General features: G+C 45.2%; 1 protein-coding gene across 1 annotated transcript in view; it reads right to left on the bottom strand.

The window, feature by feature from the left end:
- Positions 1 to 22,284, bottom strand: part of plod3 (procollagen-lysine, 2-oxoglutarate 5-dioxygenase 3) — an 83,807-nt gene extending 61,523 nt beyond the window's left edge. The window contains exons 1-6 of the mRNA XM_084194306.1: positions 22,197 to 22,284; positions 20,147 to 20,283; positions 19,080 to 19,243; positions 8,332 to 8,444; positions 6,848 to 6,911; positions 6,447 to 6,544 (exon numbers count right to left, since the gene is read on the bottom strand). Of these exons, the coding sequence (XP_084050432.1) occupies positions 6,447 to 6,544; positions 6,848 to 6,911; positions 8,332 to 8,444; positions 19,080 to 19,243; positions 20,147 to 20,283; positions 22,197 to 22,232 (612 nt within the window). The 5' untranslated portion in view covers positions 22,233 to 22,284. The remainder of the gene's footprint in view (positions 1 to 6,446; positions 6,545 to 6,847; positions 6,912 to 8,331; positions 8,445 to 19,079; positions 19,244 to 20,146; positions 20,284 to 22,196) is intronic.
- Positions 22,285 to 22,719: the final 435 nt, after the last annotated feature.

Genomic DNA, 22,719 nt, shown 5'->3' with positions numbered 1-22,719 from the left:
ACACTACCCAGACGGAACCCTACATACTCCATATATAGTACACTACCCAGACGGAACCCTACATACTCCATATATAGTACACTACCCAGACGGAACCCTACATACTCCATATACAGTACTACCCAGAGGGAACCCTACATACTCCATATATAGTACACTACCCAGAGGGAACCCTACATACTCCATATATAGTACACTACCCAGAGGGAACCCTACATACTCCATATATAGTACACTACCCAGACGGAACCCTACATACTCCATATATAGTACACTACCCAGACGGAACCCTACATACTCCATATATAGTACACTACCCAGAGGGAACCCTACATACTCCATATATAGTACACTACCCAGAGGGAACCCTACATACTCCATATATAGTACACTACCCAGAGGGAACCCTACATACTCCATATATAGTACACTACCCAGAGGGAAGCCTACATACTCCATATATAGTACACTACCCAGACGGAACCCTACATACTCCATATATAGTACACTACCCAGACGGAACCCTACATACTCCATATATAGTACACTACCCAGACGGAACCCTACATACTCCATATATAGTACTACCCAGACGGAACCCTACATACTCCATATATAGTACACTACCCAGACGGAACCCTACATACTCCATATATAGTACACTACCCAGACGGAACCCTACATACTCCATATATAGTAACTACCCAGAGGGAACCCTACATACTCCATATATAGTACACTACCCAGATGGAACCCTACATACTCCATATATAGTACACTACCCAGACGGAACCCTACATACTCCATATATAGTACTACCCAGAGGGAACCCTACATACTCCATATATAGTACACTACCCAGACGGAACCCTACATACTCAATATATAGTACACTACCCAGAGGGAACCCTACATACTCCATATATAGTACTACCCAGACGGAACCCTACATACTCCATATATAGTACACTACCTAGACGGAACCCTACATATTATATATATAGCACACTACCCAGACGGAACCCTACATACTCCATATATAGTACACTACCCAGAGTGAACCCTACATACTCCATATATAGTACTACCCAGAGGGAACCCTACATACTCCATATATAGTACACTACCCAGACGGAACCCTACATACTTCATATATAGTACTACCCAGACGGAACCCTACATACTCCATATATAGTACACTACCCAGACGGAACCCTACGTACTCCATATATAGTACACTACCCAGACGGAACCTTACATACTCCATATATAGTACACTACCCAGACGGAACCCTACATACTCCATATATAGTACACTACCCAGACGGAACCCTACATACTCCATATATAGTACACTACCCAGACGGAACCCTACATACTCCATATATAGTACACTACCCAGACGGAACCCTACATACTCCATATATAGTACACTACCCAGAGGGAACCCTACATACTCCATATATAGTACACTACCCAGACGGAACCCTACATACTCCATATATAGTACTACCCAGACGGAACCCTACGTACTCCATATATAGTACACTACCCAGAGGGAACCCTACATACTCCATATATAGTACACTACCCAGACGGAACCCTACATACTCCATATATAGTACACTACCCAGACGGAACCCTACATACTCCATATATAGTACACTACCCAGACGGAACCCTACATACTCCATATATAGTACACTACCCAGACGGAACCCTACATACTCCATATATAGTACTACCCAGAGGGAACCCTACATACTCCATATATAGTACTACCCAGAGGGAACCCTACATACTCCATATATAGTACACTACCCAGACGGAACCCTACATACTCCATATATAGTACACTACCCAGACGGAACCCTACATACTCCATATATAGTACTACCCAGACGGAACCCTACATACTCCATATATAGTACACTACCCAGACGGAACCCTACATACTCCATATATAGTACACTACCCAGAGGGAACCCTACATACTCCATATATAGTACACTACCCAGACGGAACCCTACATACTCCATATATAGTACTACCCAGACGGAACCCTACATACTCCATATATAGTACACTACCCAGACGGAACCCTACATACTCCATATATAGTACACTACCCAGAGGGAACCCTACATACTCCATATATAGTACACTACCCAGACGGAACCCTACATACTCCATATATAGTACACTACCCAGACGGAACCCTACATACTCCATATACAGTACAACCCAGAGGGAACCCTACATACTCCATATATAGTACACTACCCAGAGGGAACCCTACATACTCCATATATAGTACACTACCCAGAGGGAACCCTACATACTCCATATATAGTACACTACCCAGACGGAACCCTACATACTCCATATATAGTACACTACCCAGACGGAACCCTACATACTCCATATATAGTACACTACCCAGACGGAACCCTACATACTCCATATATAGTACACTACCCAGAGGGAACCCTACATACTCCATATATAGTACACTACCCAGACGGAACCCTACATACTCCATATATAGTACTACCCAGACGGAACCCTACATACTCCATATATAGTACACTACCCAGAGGGAACCCTACATACTCCATATATAGTACACTACCCAGAGGGAACCCTACATACTCCATATATAGTACACTACCCAGAGGGAACCCTACATACTCCATATATAGTACACTACCCAGAGGGAACCCTACATACTCCATATATAGTACTACCCAGAGGGAACCCTACATACTCCATATATAGTACTACCCAGACGGAACCCTACATACTCCATATATAGTAAACTACCCAGAGGGAACCCTACATACTCCATATATAGTACACTACCCAGACGGAACCCTACATACTCCATATATAGTACACTACCCAGACGGAACCCTACATACTCCATATATAGTACACTACCCAGAGGGAACCCTACATACTCCATATATAGTACACTACCCAGAGGGAACCCTACATACTCCATATATAGTACTACCCAGAGGGAACCCTACATACTCCATATATAGTACACTACCCAGAGGGAACCCTACATACTCCATATATAGTACACTACCCAGAGGGAACTCTACATACTCCATATATAGTACTACCCAGACGGAACCCTACATACTCCATATATAGTACTACCCAGACGGAACCCTACATACTCCATATATAGTACTACCCAGACGGAACCCTACATACTCCATATATAGTACACTACCCAGACGGAACCCTACATACTCCATATATAGTACACTACCCAGAGGGAACCCTACATACTCCATATATAGTACACTACCCAGACGGAACCCTACATACTCCATATATAGTACACTACCCAGACGGAACCCTACATACTCCATATATAGTACACTACCCAGAGGGAACCCTACATACTCCATATATAGTACTACCCAGACGGAACCCTACATACTCCATATATAGTACACTACCCAGAGGGAACCCTACATACTCCATATATAGTACTACCCAGAGGGAACCCTACATACTCCATATATAGTACACTACCCAGACGGAACCCTACATACTCCATATATAGTACTACCCAGACGGAACCCTACATACTCCATATATAGTACACTACCCAGACGGAACCCTACATACTCCATATATAGTACTACCCAGACGGAACCCTACGTACTCCATATATAGTACACTACCCAGAGGGAACCCTACATACTCCATATATAGTACACTACCCAGACGGAACCCTACATACTCCATATATAGTACACTACCCAGACGGAACCCTACATACTCCATATATAGTACACTACCCAGACGGAACCCTACATACTCCATATATAGTACACTACCCAGACGGAACCCTACATACTCCATATATAGTACTACCCAGAGGGAACCCTACATACTCCATATATAGTACTACCCAGAGGGAACCCTACATACTCCATATATAGTACACTACCCAGACGGAACCCTACATACTCCATATATAGTACACTACCCAGACGGAACCCTACATACTCCATATATAGTACTACCCAGACGGAACCCTACATACTCCATATATAGTACACTACCCAGACGGAACCCTACATACTCCATATATAGTACACTACCCAGAGGGAACCCTACATACTCCATATATAGTACACTACCCAGACGGAACCCTACATACTCCATATATAGTACTACCCAGACGGAACCCTACATACTCCATATATAGTACACTACCCAGACGGAACCCTACATACTCCATATATAGTACACTACCCAGAGGGAACCCTACATACTCCATATATAGTACACTACCCAGACGGAACCCTACATACTCCATATATAAAACACTACCCTGACGGAACCCTACATACTCCATATACAGTACAACCCAGAGGGAACCCTACATACTCCATATATAGTACACTACCCAGAGGGAACCCTACATACTCCATATATAGTACACTACCCAGAGGGAACCCTACATACTCCATATATAGTACACTACCCAGACGGAACCCTACATACTCCATATATAGTACACTACCCAGACGGAACCCTACATACTCCATATATAGTACACTACCCAGACGGAACCCTACATACTCCATATATAGTACACTACCCAGAGGGAACCCTACATACTCCATATATAGTACTCTACCCAGACGGAACCCTACATACTCCATATATAGTACTACCCAGACGGAACCCTACATACTCCATATATAGTACACTACCCAGAGGGAACCCTACATACTCCATATATAGTACACTACCCAGAGGGAACCCTACATACTCCATATATAGTACACTACCCAGAGGGAACCCTACATACTCCATATATAGTACACTACCCAGAGGGAACCCTACATACTCCATATATAGTACTACCCAGAGGGAACCCTACATACTCCATATATAGTACTACCCAGACGGAACCCTACATACTCCATATATAGTAAACTACCCAGAGGGAACCCTACATACTCCATATATAGTACACTACCCAGACGGAACCCTACATACTCCATATATAGTACACTACCCAGACGGAACCCTACATACTCCATATATAGTACACTACCCAGAGGGAACCCTACATACTCCATATATAGTACACTACCCAGACGGAACCCTACATACTCCATATATAGTACACTACCCAGAGGGAACCCTACATACTCCATATATAGTACACTACCCAGAGGGAACCCTACATACTCCATATATAGTACTACCCAGAGGGAACCCTACATACTCCATATATAGTACACTACCCAGAGGGAACCCTACATACTCCATATATAGTACACTACCCAGACGGAACCCTACATACTCCATATATAGTACACTACCCAGACGGAACCCTACATACTCCATATATAGTACACTACCCAGAGGGAACCCTACATACTCCATATATAGTACTACCCAGACGGAACCCTACATACTCCATATATAGTACACTACCCAGAGGGAACTCTACATACTCCATATATAGTACACTACCCAGACGGAACCCTACATACTCCATATATAGTACACTACCCAGACGGAACCCTACATACTCCATATATAGTACACTACCCAGACGGAACCCTACATACTCCATATATAGTACACTACCCAGAGGGAACCCTACATACTCCATATATAGTACACTACCCAGACGGAACCCTACATACTCCATATATAGTACACTACCCAGACGGAACCCTACATACTCCATATATAGTACACTACCCAGAGGGAACCCTACATACTCCATATATAGTACACTACCCAGAGGGAACCCTACATACTCCATATATAGTACACTACCCAGACGGAACCCTACATACTCCATATATAGTACACTACCCAGACGGAACCCTACATACTCCATATATAGTACACTACCCAGAGGGAACCCTACATACTCCATATATAGTACACTACCCAGAGGGAACCCTACATACTCCATATATAGTACTACCCAGACGGAACCCTACGTACTCCATATATAGTACACTACCCAGACGGAACCCTACATACTCCATATATAGTACACTACCCAGACGGAACCCTACATACTCCATATATAGTACTACCCAGACGGAACCCTACGTACTCCATATATAGTACACTACCCAGACGGAACCCTACATACTCCATATATAGTACACTACCCAGACGGAACCCTACATACTCCATATATAGTACTACCCAGAGGGAACCCTACATACTCCATATATAGTACACTACCCAGACGGAACCCTACATACTCCATATATAGTACACTACCCAGAGGGAACCCTACATACTCCATATATAGTACTACCCAGACGGAACCCTACATACTCCATATATAGTACTACCCAGACGGAACCCTACATACTCCATATATAGTACACTACCCAGTTTGGCCCATGTTCTGATGCTGTGCTGTGATTGGTTACCTTGGTGGGTCCGTTGCCATGGATTATAACAGGAAGTGTGTCATAGGCCACGTTCCTCGCACGGACACGAGCCTTCTCAAACTTCAGCACCACCTCCTCTGTGTGTAGGTGTGTGAGTGGGTAGGTGTGTGTGTTTAGGTGGGTTGGTGTGTGTTTAGGTATGTGTGTGTGTGTGTAGGTGTGAGTGTGTAGGTGTGTGTGTGTGTGTGTGTGTGTTAGAGTGTGTAGGTGTGTGTAGGGAGAGAATAACATGTAGGTTAGTTATACACACTTCAGACAACACAGAGAAGATGGAGGCAGAATTGGGGTTCTAAGCAGTCGGAGTACTAAGTGTGTATGTATGTATGTGTGTGTGTATGTATATATATATATATATATGTGTGTGTGTGTGTGTGTCTCACCGATGGCTCCGTTGAGGTTCTGGAAGATTCTAGAGCGATGGTCCAGAGTCATGTTGTACTTGGTCTGAAAAACAACATTACAATGTTACTACAACGTTACCACAACATTATTACAAGTTTACTACAACATTACAACAAAGTTAGCAACATTAGTCTACTATACCCCACCAAAGAATAGGTTAGAGGTCAGGGCTTAGAGGGTAAAGGTTAGAGGGTAAAGGTTAGAGGTCAGGGCTTAGAGCTCAGGGGTTTGAGGGTAAAGGTTTGAGGGTAAAGGTTAGAGGGTAAAGGTTAGAGGGTAAAGGTTAGAGGTCAGGGCTTAGAGCTCAGGGGTTAGAGGGTAAAGGTTAGAGGTCAGGGGTTAGAGGGTAAAGGTTAGAGGGTAAAGGTTAGAGCTCAGGGGTTTGAGGGTAAAGGTTAGAGGTCAGGGCTTAGAGCTCAGGGGTTTGAGGGTAAAGGTCAGAGGGTAAAGGTTAGAGGTCAGGGGTTAGAGGGTAAGGGTTAGAGGGTAAGGGTTAGAGGGTAAAGGTTAGAGGGTAAAGGTTAGAGGGTAAAGGTTAGAGGGTAAGGGTTAGAGGGTAAAGGGTTAGAGGGTAAAGGTTAGAGGGTAAAGGTTAGAGGGTAAAGGTTAGAGGGTAAAGGTTAGAGGGTAAAGGTTAGAGGGTAAAGGTTAGAGGGTAAAGGTTAGAGGGTAAGGGTTAGAGGGTAAAGGTTAGAGGGTAAAGGTTTGAGGGTAAAGGTTAGAGGGTAAAGGTTAGAGGTCAGGGGTTAGAGGGTAAAGGTTAGAGGGTAAAGGTTAGAGGGTAAAGGTTAGAGGGTAAAGGTTAGAGGGTAAAGGTTAGAGGGTAAAGGTTAGAGGGTAAAGGTTAGAGGTCAGGGGTTAGAGGGTAAAGGTTAGAGGGTAAAGGTTAGAGGGTAAAGGTTAGAGGGTAAGGGTTAGAGGGTAAAGGTTAGAGGGTAAAGGTTAGAGGGTAAAGGTTAGAGGGTAAAGGTTAGAGGTCAGGGGTTATACAAGTAGATCTTAATGTAAGAGGTCAGAGGTCATACTATCCCGTTGTACTTTGTCCAGGTAGATCTTAATGTAAGAGGTCAGAGGTCAGACTAACCCGTTGTACTTTGTCCAGGTAGATCTTAATGTAAGAGGTCAGAGGACATACTAACCCGTTGTACTTTGTCCAGGTAGATCTTAATGTAAGAGGTCAGAGGTCATACTAACCCGTTGTACTTTATCCAGGTAGATCTTAGTGTAAGAGGTCAGAGGTCATACTAACCCGTTGTACTTTGTCCAGGTAGATCTTAATGTAAGAGGTCAGAGGTCATACTAACCCGTTGTACTTTGTCCAGGTAGATCTTAATGTAAGAGGTCAGAGGTCATACTAACCCGTGGTACTTTGTCCAGGTAGATCTTAATGTAAGAGGTCAGAGGTCATACTAACCCGTTGTACTTTGTCCAGGTAGATCTTAATGTAAGAGGTCAGACTAACCCGTTGTACTTTGTCCAGGTAGATCTTAGTGTAGAAGAGTTGGTCATCATCGTTGTCTTTATGTTTCCACTGTTGAACGATCGCACTGAGCTCTGGAGCATACCCTATAAACCCTACACACACACACACACACACACACACACACACACAGACACAGACACACAGACACACAGACACACACACACACAGACACAGACACAGACACAGACACACACACACACACACACACACACACACACACACACACACACACACACACACACACACACACAGACACAGACACAGACACAGACACAGACACAGACACAGACACAGACACAGACACAGACACAGACACAGACACAGACACACAGACACACAGACACACAGACACAGACACACAGACACACAGACACACAGACACAGACACACACACACACACACACACACACACACACACAGACACAGACACAGACACAGACACACACACACACACACACACACACACACACAGACACAGACACAGACACACAGACACACAGACACACAGACACACAGACACAGACACAGACACACACACACACCAGGGTTAACACACTACTGCTGCACTAGAGCATAGCCAATAAAGGGTTAGTGGTGTGTGTGTGTGTGTGTGTGTGTGTGTGTGTGTGTGTGTGTGTGTGTGTGTGTCTTTACGGATTGTGGTTGGTGTGGATGGCTATTTAAATATGTATTTTAACCCAATAATGGTTGAATTGAAGAAGTTTAAGCTGCCTATCAATCATTGTTTTTGCGATCCGTGGACAGCCAGTGGACAGCCAGTGGACAGCCAGTGGACAGCCAGTGGACAGCCAGTGGACAGCCAGTGGACAGCCAGTGGACAGCCAGTGGACAGCCAGTGATAAATGTGCTCTTCCAACAGCTGCATAGTGTGGATCCCAGCCTATAGAATAACAGTTTGAGGTGGATCCCAGCCTATAGAATAACAGTTTGAGGTGGATCCCAGCCTATAGAATAACAGTTTGAGGTGGATCCCAGCCTATAGAATAACAGTTTGAGGTGGATCCCAGCCTATAGAATAACAGTTTGAGGTGGATCCCAGCCTATAGAATAACAGTTTGAGGTGGATCCCAGCCTATAGAATAACAGTTTGAGGAGGATCCCAGCCTATAGAATAACAGTTTGAGGAGGATCCCAGCCTATAGAATAACAGTTTGAGGTGGATCCCAGCCTATAGAATAACAGTTTGAGGAGGATCCCAGCCTATAGAATAACAGTTTGAGGTGGATCCCAGCCTATAGAATAACAGTTTGAGGAGGATCCCAGCCTATAGAATAACAGTTTGAGGTGGATCCCAGCCTATAGAATAACAGTTTGAGGAGGATCCCAGCCTATAGAATAACAGTTTGAGGTGGATCCCAGCCTATAGAATAACAGTTTGAGGTGGATCCCAGCCTATAGAATAACAGTTTGAGGTGGATCCCAGCCTATAGAATAACAGTTTGAGGAGGATCCCAGCCTATAGAATAACAGTTTGAGGAGGATCCCAGCCTATAGAATAACAGTTTGAGGAGGATCCCAGCCTATAGAATAACAGTTTGAGGTGGATCCCAGCCTATAGAATAACAGTTTGAGGAGGATCCCAGCCTATAGAATAACAGTTTGAGGTGGATCCCAGCCTATAGAATAACAGTTTGAGGAGGATCCCAGCCTATAGAATAACAGTTTGAGGTGGATCCCAGCCTATAGAATAACAGTTTGAGGAGGATCCCAGCCTATAGAATAACAGTTTGAGGTGGATCCCAGCCTATAGAATAACAGTTTGAGGTGGATCCCAGCCTATAGAATAACAGTTTGAGGTGGATCCCAGCCTATAGAATAACAGTTTGAGGTGGATCCCAGCCTATAGAATAACAGTTTGAGGTGGATCCCAGCCTATAGAATAACAGTTTGAGGTGGATCCCAGCCTATAGAATAACAGTTTGAGGTGGATCCCAGCCTATAGAATAACAGTTTGAGGTGGATCCCAGCCTATAGAATAACAGTTTGAGGTGGATCCCAGCCTATAGAATAACAGTTTGAGGTGGATCCCAGCCTATAGAATAACAGTTTGAGGTGGATCCCAGCCTATAGAATAACAGTTTGAGGTGGATCCCAGCCTATAGAATAACAGTATGAGGAGTTCCTCCCTTCTAACCTCCTCCATGGTATTGTGCTCCATACTGTTTCATTTCAGAAGACCCCGGTGGGGCTTTTATTGCTCAATCTAATTTGTGATGATGAAATAAATTAAACAGTAAAGTAAATTATCCTCATGATTCCTGTAATGAAAGAGTCTTCCTGCCTGCCCCTGTCCCTGGTTCGCTGGGGCCCCTGTACCTGATTTTCTGGTCTGATGAAACCAAGGTTGAACTCTTTGGCCTGAATGCCAAGCGTCACGTCTGGAGGAAACCTGGTACCATCCCTACGGTGAAGCATGGTGGTGGCAGCATCATGCTGTGGGGAGGTTTTTCAGCGGCAGGGACTGGGAGACTAGTTAGGATCGAGGCAAAGATGAATGGAGCAAAGTACAGAGAGATCCTTGATGAAAACCTGCTCCAGAGCGCTCAGGACCTCAGACTGGGGCGAAGGTTCACCTTCCAACAGGACAACGGCCCAAAGCACACAGCCAAGACAACGCAGGAGTGGCTTCGGGACAAGTCTTTGAATGTCCTTGAGTGGCCCAGCCAGAGCCCGGACTTGAACCCGATCGAACATCTCTGGAGAGACCTGAAAATAGCTGTGCAGCGACGCTCCCCATTCAACCTGACAGAACTTGAGAGGATCTGCAAAGAAGAATGGGAGGAACTCCCCAAATACAGGTGTGCCAAGCTTGTAACGTCATACCCAAGAAGACTCTGTAATCGCTGCCAAAGGTGCTTCAACAAAGTACTGAGTAAAGAGTCTGAATACTTCTGTAAAGGTCCTAAACGATATAATAACCGCGATCAATAAAAGACAGTACTGTGCAGCCGTCTTCATCGACCTGGCCAAGGCTTTTGACTCTGTCAATCACCGCATTCTTATTGGCAGACTAAATAGCCTTGGTTTCTCAAATGACTGCCTCGCCCGGTTCACCAACTACTTCTCAGATAGAGTTCAATGTGTCAAATCGGAGGGCCTGTTGTCTGGACCTATGGCAGTCTCTATGGGGGTGCCACAGGGTTCAATTCTCGGGCCGACTCTTTTCTCCGTGTATATCAATGATGTCGCTCTTGCTGCTGGTGACGCTCGGATCCACCTCTACGCGGACGACACCATTTTGTATACATCTGGCCCTTCATTGGACACTGTGTTAACAAACCTCCAAACAAGTTTCAACACCATACAACACTCCTTCCGTAGCCTCCAACTGCTCTTAAACACTAGTAAAACTAAATGCATGCTCTTCAATCGAACACTGCTTGCACCCGCCCACCCGACTAGAATCACTACTCTCGGCGGGTCTAACTTAGAATATGTGGACAACTACAAATACCTAGGTGTCTGGTTAGACTGTAAACTCTCCTTCCAGACTCACATTAAGCATCTCCAATCCAAAGTTAAATCTAGAATCGGCTTCCTATTTCGCAACAAAGCCTCCTTCGCTCATGCTGCTAAACATGCCCTCGTAAAACTGACTATCCTACCGATCCTTGACTTCGGCGATGTCATTTACAAAATAGCCTCCAACACTCTACTCAGCAAATTGGATGTAGTCTATCACAGTGCCATCCGTTTTGTCACCAAAGCCCCATATACTACCCACCATTGTGACCTGTACGCTCTCGTTGGCTGGCCCTCACTACATATTCGTCGTCAAACCCACTGGCTCCAGGTCATCTATAAATCACTGCTAGGCAAATCCCCGCCTTATCTTAGCTCACTGGTCACCATAGCAACACCCACCCGTAGTATGCGTTCCAGCAGGTATATCTCACTGGTCATCCCCAAAGCCAACACCTCCTTTGGCTGCCATTCCTTCCAGTTCTCTGCTGCCAATGACTGGAACAAATTGCAAAAATCTCTGAAGCTGGAGACAATTATCTCCCTCACTAACTTTAAGCATCAGTTGTCAGAGCAGCTTACCGATCACTGCACCTGTACACAGCCCATCTGAAATTAGCCCACCCAACCACCTCATCCCCATATTGTTATTTATTTTGCTCTTTTGCACCCCAGTATCTCTATTTGCACATCATCTTTTGCACATCTATCACTCCAGTGTTAATACTATTGTAATTATTTTGCACTATAGCCTATTTATTGCCTTACCTCCATAACTTACTACATTTGCACACGCTGTATATATATTTTATGTTGTGTTACTTGTTCTCAACTGGCTTACCTGGTTAAATAAAGGTTAAATAAAAAATTAATAAAAATTCAGTATTTCAGTTTTATATTCTAAAAACCTGTTCATGCTTTGTCATTATGGAGTATTGTGTGTAGATTCATGAGGGGAAAAACGAATCCATTTTAGAATAAGGCTGTAACGTAACAAAATGTGGAAAAAGTCAAGGGGTCTGAATTCCTTCCAAATGCACTGTGGCTTGCGAAAGTATACACCCCTGTTGGCATTTTTCCTATTTTGTTGCCTTACAACCTGGAATTAAAATTGATTTTTGCGGGGGTTGGATCATTTGATTTACACAACATGCCTATCACTTTGAAGATGCAATATATTTTTTTGTTTCCCCTTAAACCACTCGAGTGTTGCTTTAGCAGTATGCTTAGGGTCATTGTCCTGCTGGAAGGTGAACCTCCGTCCCAGTCTCAAATCTCTGGAAGACTGAAACAGGTTTCCCTCAAGAATTTCCCTGTATTTAGCGCCATCCATCATTCCTTCAATTCTGACCAGTTTCCCAGTCCCTGCCGATGAAAAAGATCCTTGGGGTGATGAGAGGTGTTGGGTGTGCACCAGACATAGAGTTTTCCTTGATGGGCAAAAAGCTCAATTTTAGTCTCATCTGACCAGACTACCTTCTTTCATATGTTTGGGGAGTCTCCCACATGCCTTTTGGCGAACACCAAACGTGTTTGCTTATTTTTTTCTTTAAGCAATGGCTTTTCTCTGGTAAAGCCCAGCTCTGTGGAGTGTACGGCTTAAAGTGGTCCTATGGACAGATACTCCAATTTTTGCAGCTCCTTCAGGGTTATCTTTGGTCTCTTTGTTGCCTCTCTGATTAATGCCCTCCTTGCCTGGTTTGTGAGTTTTGGTGGGTGGCCCTCTCTTGGCAGGTTTGTTGTGGTACCATATTCTTTCCATTTTTTAATAATTTATTTAATGGTGCTCTGTGGGATGTTCAAAGTTTCGGATATTTTTTATAACCCAACCCTGATCTGTACAACTTTGTCCCTGACCTGTTTGGAGAGCTCCTTGGTCTTCATGGTGCCGCTTGCTTGGTGGTGCCCCTTGCTTAGTGGTGTTGCAGACTCTGGGGCCTTTCAGAATAGGTGTATATATACTGAGATCATGTGACCGATTAGATTGCACACAGGTGGACTTTATTTAACTAATTATGTGACTTCTGAAGGTAATTGGTTGTACCAGATCTTATTTTAGGGGCTTCATAGCAAAGGGGGTGAATATATATGCACGCAACACTTTTCCGTTATTTATTTTTTAGAATTTCTTGAAACAAGTTATTTATTTCATTTCACTTCACCAATTTGGACTAATTTGTGTATGTCCATTACATGAAATCCAAATAAAAATCAATTTAAATGACAGGTTGTAATGCAACAAAATAGGGAAAACGCCAAGGGTGGTGAATACTTTTGCAAGGCACTGTAGGTCTCATTGGACGGCAGGTTACAACTGCAATGTTTTTTGGACATTATATTTAGTGTTAGATTAATATATTACTACTAGCAGTGGGTATTATATTTAGTGTTAGCGATCTAGCTAATGTGTTTTGAGTTTCTACTTCCTCATGTGGTGAATAAGCTCCTAAATAAATGAGTCTATGATATTAGTGCACATAAAGATCTCTATTGAACAACGACATTCAGAAAATGGCTGGAGCTCTATTTGAACAGCATAATATACCCAGAATGCATCACTGGATTAGGCTGATCATTAAAATATTTGTATTTACAACATGAAAAGAAACAACTTATTTCTTCACTAAGATCTCAGTAGTCTATAAAGCTGTGAACGACTTTATAAGATGATTTTCTGCTATTGAGTGAAAAAAAATTGGTGCGACCAAATCATGGGCTGGTGCGACCAACTAAAAATGTTAGTCTGGAGCCCTGCTACAGGGGGAAATGTCCTCCGTATTGCAGAAGAGGAACATGTTTCCTAAATAATAATTATTATATTATCATGTTTCCATCTTACTGTATATGGCCTGAAGAAGGGACTGGGCATCCTGTTCCTCTTAGTTTCTGGAAGATTGCTAAATCGCACTGTTTCAAATTGCCCTTTAAGTTTTTGTATTCTGTTTTATAACTGTTTCTAAACTGGCCTGTTCTATCTTCCTGTGAAACAATCTTTAATGGTTCCTGTTATCCCAGGATGTGTGGGGGAGTGGACATGTCCCTGGTATGATCCGTCTTTCTCTGGGTCTACTATCTAGTGATGGGCAGAAGCACCGGACTCATTCCAAGGGCATGTGAAACACCCCATCTATCCTCTTCTACTGTATATAAAATGTCTGTGAGAACAAAGAGCGAGTCAGTTTGGTTTTTCCATGCATGCATGCTCGTAATAAAGCTTTTGTATATTGAGATCGGATGCCTTCTGAGGGGTTTTTCCTCCACAGTATGGGCCCGTTTTTCTCTTGAGACATCTTACATTTAACATTTACATTTACCAGGATCTCTAGTGGCACAGCTAGCACTGTGATGCAGTGCCTTAGACCACTGCGCCACTCGGGAGACATCTTCGTAGGCTAAATTAAGTTTGATCTCTTTTTAATTGTGTGTTACGTATTTTGTTTAAGATAGGCTATAAGTAGGCCTGTTGTAAAATAAATATCAGAATCATATTGCTGTCACATGTTGGGTTCAAGCCTTACAAGGTAATCAATATAGCCTGTTCAAAACGTTAGTGAAGGTTTAAACCAGTGTTTTGTTTCATTATGTTGAGCCATTTTCTTTGGCCAAATTAAGTTCCAACTGTAATTTGTTTGCCGCAATATCCTGCTCGTATTTTCCCTAGAAACAATGGCTTGACTTACTTTGGATATTCCCCTAATAAAGTTTAGATATTTTTGTGATGGTGTGGTGTGGTTTGGTGTGGTGTGGTTTGGTGTAGTGTGGTGTGGTGTGGTTTGGTGTGGTTTTGTGTGGTGTGGTTTTGTGTTTTTGTGTGGTGTGGTTTGGTGTGGTTTTGTGTGGTGTGGTGTGGTGTGGTTTGGTTTGGTGTGGTGTGGTTTGGTGTGGTTTGGTGTGGTGTGGTTTGGTGTTGTGTGGTTTGGTGTGGTGTGGTGTGGTTTGGTGTGGTGTGGTTTTGTGTGGTGTGGTGTGGTTTGGTGTGGTGTGGTGTGGTGTGGTGTGGTGTGGTTTGGTGTGGTGTGGTGTGGTTTGGTGTGGTGTGGTGTGGTGTGGTTTGGTGTGGTTTTGTGTGGTGTGGTGTGGTGTGGTGTGGTTTGGTGTGGTTTTGTGTGGTGTGGTTTGGTGTGGTGTGGTGTGGTTTGGTGTGGTTTTGTGTGGTGTGGTGTGGTGTGGTTTGGTGTGGTTTTGTGTGGTGTGGTTTGGTGTGGTGTGGTGTGGTTTGGTGTGGTGTGGTTTGGTGTGGTTTGGTGTGGTTTGGTGTGGTTTGGTGTGGTGTGGTGTGGTTTGGTGTGGTTTGGTGTGGTTTGGTGTGGTGTGGTGTGGTTTGGTGTGGTTTGGTGTGGTTTTGTGTGGTGTGGTGTGGTTTGGTGTGGTTTGGTTTGGTGTGGTGTGGTGTGGTTTTGTGTGGTGTGGTGTGGTTTGGTGTGGTGTGGTTTGGTGTGGTTTGGTGTGGTTTGGTTTGGTGTGGTGTGGTGTGGTTTTGTGTGGTGTGGTGTGGTTTGGTGTGGTGTGGTTTGGTGTGGTTTTGTGTGGTGTGGTGTGGTTTGGTGTGGTGTGGTGTGGTTTTGTGTGGTGTGGTGTGGTTTGGTGTGGTGTGGTTTGGTTTTGTGTGGTGTGGTGTGGTTTGGTGTGGTGTGGTTTGGTGTGGTTTGGTGTGGTTTGGTGTGGTTATCAGTCTATCATACTGCAGGCCTACGCTATGAGGCGCTCCAACTGACTCCGACAGTTGAACTAGAGAATGTTTTAGGCCCACCAGAGTTACTCCTATAATCTAACAATATAACGCTTATCTTCTAAACAAATATTCTGAAAATTACCAAATGAGCTTCCTTCCGATGCATTTAGTGCTCAAATCTCTGACAGCTTTTAAGAACAAGGCCAATATTCCTCATTTACTGATGGCGCAGGCTGCATGGGGTTACTCACCCTAACGGGGTTACTCACCCCAACGGGGTTACTCACCCCAACGGGGTTACGCACCCCAACGGGGTTACTCACCCCAACGGGGTTACCTACCCTAATGGGGTTACTCACCCTAACGGGGTTACTCACCCCAACAGGGTTACGCACCCTAATGGGGTTACTCACCCCAACGGGGTTACGCACCCCAACGGGGTTACTCACCCCAACGGGGTTACCTACCCCAACGGGGTTACTCACCCTAACGGGGTTACTCACCCCAACGGGGTTACCTACCCTAATGGGGTTACTCACCCTAACGGGGTTACTCACCCCAACGGGGTTACCTACCCTAATGGGGTTACTCACCCCAACGGGGTTACGCACCCCAACGGGGTTACTCACCCCAACGGGGTTACCTACCCCAACGGGGTTACTCACCCCAACGGGGTTACCTACCCTAATGGGGTTACTCACCCCAACGGGGTTACCTACCCTAATGGGGTTACTCACCCTAATGGGGTTACTCACCCTAACGGGGTTACCTACCCTAACGGGGTTACCTACCCTAACGGGGTTACCTACCCTAACGGGGTTACTCACCCTAACGGGGTTACTCACCCTAACGGGGTTACTCACCCTAATGGGGTTACTCACCCTAACGGGGTTACTCACCCTAACGGGGTTACTCACCCCAACGGGGTTACCTACCCTAACGGGGTTACTCACCCCAACGGGGTTACCTACCCTAATGGGGTTACTGACCCTAACGGGGTTACCTACCCTAATGGGGTTACTGACCCTAACGGGGTTACCTACCCTAACGGGGTTACTCACCCTAATGGGGTTACTCACCCTAATGGGGTTACCTACCCTAATGGGGTTACTCACCCCAACGGGGTTACTCACCCTAACGGGGTTACTCACCCTAATGGGGTTACTCACCCTAATGGGGTTACCTACCCTAACGGGGTTACTCACCCTAACGGGGTTACCTACCCTAATGGGGTTACTCACCCTAACGGGGTTACTCACCCTAACGGGGTTACCTACCCTAACGGGGTTACCTACCCTAACGGGGTTACTCACCCTAACGGGGTTACTCACCCTAACGGGGTTACCTACCCTAATGGGGTTACTGACCCTAACGGGGTTACTGACCCTAACGGGGTTACTGACCCTAACGGGGTTACCTACCCTAATGGGGTTACCTACCCTAACGGGGTTACCTACCCTAATGGGGTTACCTACCCTAATGGGGTTACTGACCCTAACGGGGTTACCTACCCTAATGGGGTTACTCACCCTAACGGGGTTACCTACCCTAACGGGGTTACTCACCCTAACGGGGATACTCACCCTATCGGGGTTACCTACCCTAACGGGGTTACCTACCCTAATGGGGTTACCTACCCTAATGGGGTTACTGACCCTAACGGGGTTACCTACCCTAATGGGGTTACTCACCCTAACGGGGTTACCTACCCTAACGGGGTTACTCACCCTAACGGGGATACTCACCCTAACGGGGTTACCTACCCTAATGGGGTTACTGACCCTAACGGGGTTACCTACCCTAATGGGGTTACCTACCCTAACGGGGTTACTGACCCTAACGGGGTTACCTACCCTAATGGGGTTACTCACCCTAACGGGGTTACCTACCCTAATGGGGTTACTCACCCTAACGGGGTTACCTACCCTAATGGGGTTACTGACCCTAACGGGGTTACCTACCCTAATGGGGTTACTCACCCTAACGGGGTTACCTACCCTAATGGGGTTACTCACCCTAACGGGGTTACCTACCCTAATGGGGTTACTGACCCTAACGGGGTTACCTACCCTAATGGGGTTACTGACCCTAACGGGGTTACCTACCCTAACGGGGTTACTCACCCTAACGGGGTTACTCACCCTAACGGGGTTACTCACCCTAACGGGGTTACGCACCCTAACGGGGTTACTCACCCTAACGGGGTTACTCACCCTAACGGGGTTACTCACCCCAATATGGTTACGCACCCTAACGGGGTTACTCACCCCAATGCATGTGTATGACCGGTTCATGTCTCAAATGTCTAACACATAAATTAAAATCTTCCCATCAATGGTCTGGCGCCAAATTTTCCTAAAGGAAACCCTGGTGTGTGATGGTGTGTGTAATGGTGTGTGTAATGGTGTGTAACGGTGTGTGTAACGGTGTGTGTAACGGTGTGTAACGGTGTGTGTAACGGTGTGATGAGTTACCTCCAGAGTTGAGGTACCTCTTCCCGGTGTGTGTAACGGTGTGTGTAACGGTGTGTGTAACGGTGTGTAACGGTGTGTGTAACGGTGTGATGAGTTACCTCCAGAGTTGAGGTACCTCTTCCCGGTGTGTACCGTGGGGTATTTTGGGGCTAATTTCTGGTCAGGCCAACAGAAGCCCTCAGCAGAGAACACCATCCTATGACTCAGTCTGGAAAACTTCCACAACAACTCTTCTGGACCACTGGCAAGGATTACATCATAACTACAGAGGAAGAGGAGGAGAGAGCCTTCATCATCATCATTCCAGGGCCCAGTGTCCCCAACCAACGCCATATTGGATCGACCAGAGAGGGTGGGGCAACAAGTTGTCGGGGCAACACCCAACCACAAACACACACAGAGATAGCAAAGTTCTCAGGAGTCGGTAGAACAAAGGATCCTTTCAAAGGGAGGAAGAAAGAGGGAGGGAGGAGAGAAGGAGGGAGGAGAGAGGAAGGGAGGAGAGAGGGAGGGAGGAGAGAGGGAGGGAGGAGAGAGGAAGGGAGGAGAGAGGGAGAACGAGGGAGGAGAGAGGGAGGGAGGAGAGAGGAAGAACGAGGGAGGAGAGAGGAAGAACGAGGGAGGAGAGAGGAAGAACGAGGGAGGAGAGAGGAAGAACGAGGGAGAGAGAGAGAGAGAGAGAAAGAATGATAGTGTACTGTAGACAACACATGATAATGTAGACAACACATGATCGTGTAGACAACACATGATAATGTAGACAACACATGATCGTGTAGACAGCACATGATCGTGTAGACAACACATGATAATGTAGACAACACATGATCGTGTAGACAACACATGATGGTGTAGACAACACATGATGGTGTAGACAACACATGATAATGTAGACAACACATGATAATGTAGACAACACATGATAATGTAGACAACACATGATGGTGTAGACAACACATGATAATGTAGACAACACATGATAATGTAGACAACACATGATAATGTAGACAACACATGATAATGTAGACAACACATGATAATGTAGACAACACATGATGGTGTAGACAACACATGATAATGTAGACAACACATGATAATGTAGACAACACATGATAATGTAGACAACACATGATGGTGTAGACAACATGTGTTACAGTAGACCCACCTGTCCACAAACATAATGACCATGTCCTGTTTGGCGGAGTGTTTGATGAGTTCTGTCTTCAGCCAGCGAACCTTCTGTCCTCCTCCGACTGTACGAGCCACATCTCCCCCCTTCCACTGTTCCCCTAGACCCAGCACCTACACACAACCAACACACAACCATCACACAACCATCACACAACCATCACACATCACACAACCAACACACAACCAACACACAACCAACACACAACCAACACACAACCATCACACAACCAACACACATCACACAACCAACACACATCACACAACCAACACACAACCAACACACATCACACAACCAACACACAACCAACACACAACCAACACACAACCATCACACATCACACAACCAACACACAACCAACACACAACCATCACACATCACACAACCAACACACAACCAACACACATCACACAACCAACACACAACCAACACACATCACACAACCAACACACAACCAACACACAACCAACACACAACCATCACACAACCAACACACATCACACAACCAACACACATCACACAACCAACACACAACCAACACACATCACACAACCAACACACAACCAACACACATCACACAACCAACACACAACCAACACACAACCATCACACAACCAACACACAACCATCACACAACCATCACACAACCAACACACAACCAACACACAACCATCACACAACCAACACACAACCATCACACAACCAACACACAACCAACACACATCACACAACCAACACACATCACACAACCAACACACAACCAACACACATCACACAACCAACACACATCACACAACCAACACACAACCATCACACAACCAACACACAACCAACACACAACCAACACACATCACACAACCAACACACATCACACAACCAACACACAACCATCACACATCACACAACCATCACACAACCAACACACAACCATCACACAACCAACACACATCACACAACCAACACACATCACACAACCAACACACAACCAACACACAACCATCACACAACCAACACACATCACACAACCAACACACAACCATCACACAACCAACACACAACCATCACACAACCAACACACAACCAACACACATCACACAACCAACACACATCACACAACCAACACACAACCAACACACAACCAACACACATCACACAACCAACACACAACCATCACACAACCAACACACAACCATCACACAACCAACACACATCACACAACCAACACACAACCATCACACAACCAACACACAACCATCACACAACCAACACACAACCAACACACAACCAACACACAACCAACACACATCACACAACCAACACACAACCATCACACAACCAACACACATCACACAACCATCACACAACCAACACACAACCAACACACAACCAACACACAACCAACACACATCACACAACCAACACACATCACACAACCAACACACAACCAACACACATCACACAACCATCACACAACCAACACACAACCAACACACAACCAACACACAACCAACACACATCACACAACCAACACACAACCAACACACAACCATCACACATCACACAACCAACACACATCACACAACCAACACACAACCATCACACAACCAACACACATCACACAACCAACACACATCACACAACCAACACACATCACACAACCAACAACCATCACACAACCAACACACATTACACAACCAACACACAACCAACACACAACCATCACACATCACACAACCAACACACATCACACAACCAACACACAACCATCACACAACCAACACACAACCAACACACAACCAACACACATCACACAACCAACACACAACCAACACACATCACACAACCAACATGAATATGAAAGAAACACAGTTAGTTCCCAGTGAGTGAGTGGTGTGTGTGTGTGTGTGTGTGTGTGTGAGAGAGAGAGAGTGTATACCTTAACAGTATAGTTGAACTCTGTGTGTGTGTGTGTGTGTGTGTGTGTGTGTGTGTGTGTGTGTGTGTGTGAGAGAGAGAGAGTGTATACCTTAACAGTATAGTTGAACTCTTTGCTGGTTCTCATAAAGCGGGAGAAGCCATCAGTGTCCTCCGTAGCTACTGTTATTACCAAGAGATTCTCTAAGGAAAGGAGAGGAGAGGGGGAGGGAGAGAGGGATGGAGGTGGGAGGGAGAGAGGGAGTGGTGGGAGGGGGGGAGAGAGAGAGAGAAACAGCACAATTAGACCCAACCAAATCATGAGAAAACAAAAAGATTATTACTTGACACATTGGAAAGAATTAACAAAAAAACAGAGCAAACTAGAATACTATTTTGCCCTAAACAGAGAGTACACAGTGGCAGAATACCTGACCACTGTGACTGACCCAAACTTAAGGAAAGCTTTGACTATGTACAGACTCAGTGAGCATAGCCTTGCTATTGAGAAAGGCCGCCGTAGGCAGACCTGGCTCTCAAGAGAAGACAGGCTATGTGCACACTGCCCACAAAATGAGGTGGAAACTGAGCTGCACTTCCTAACCTCCTGCCAAATGTATGACCATATTAGAGAC

This window comes from Coregonus lavaretus (assembly GCF_964263955.1).
Source record: "Coregonus lavaretus genome assembly, contig: HAP1_SCAFFOLD_809, whole genome shotgun sequence".
In the NCBI taxonomy this organism is placed as follows: Eukaryota; Metazoa; Chordata; class Actinopteri; order Salmoniformes; family Salmonidae; genus Coregonus; species Coregonus lavaretus.
The sequence above is the reverse complement of the archived record's forward strand: the minus strand, read 5'-3'. Positions and strand labels throughout refer to the sequence as shown.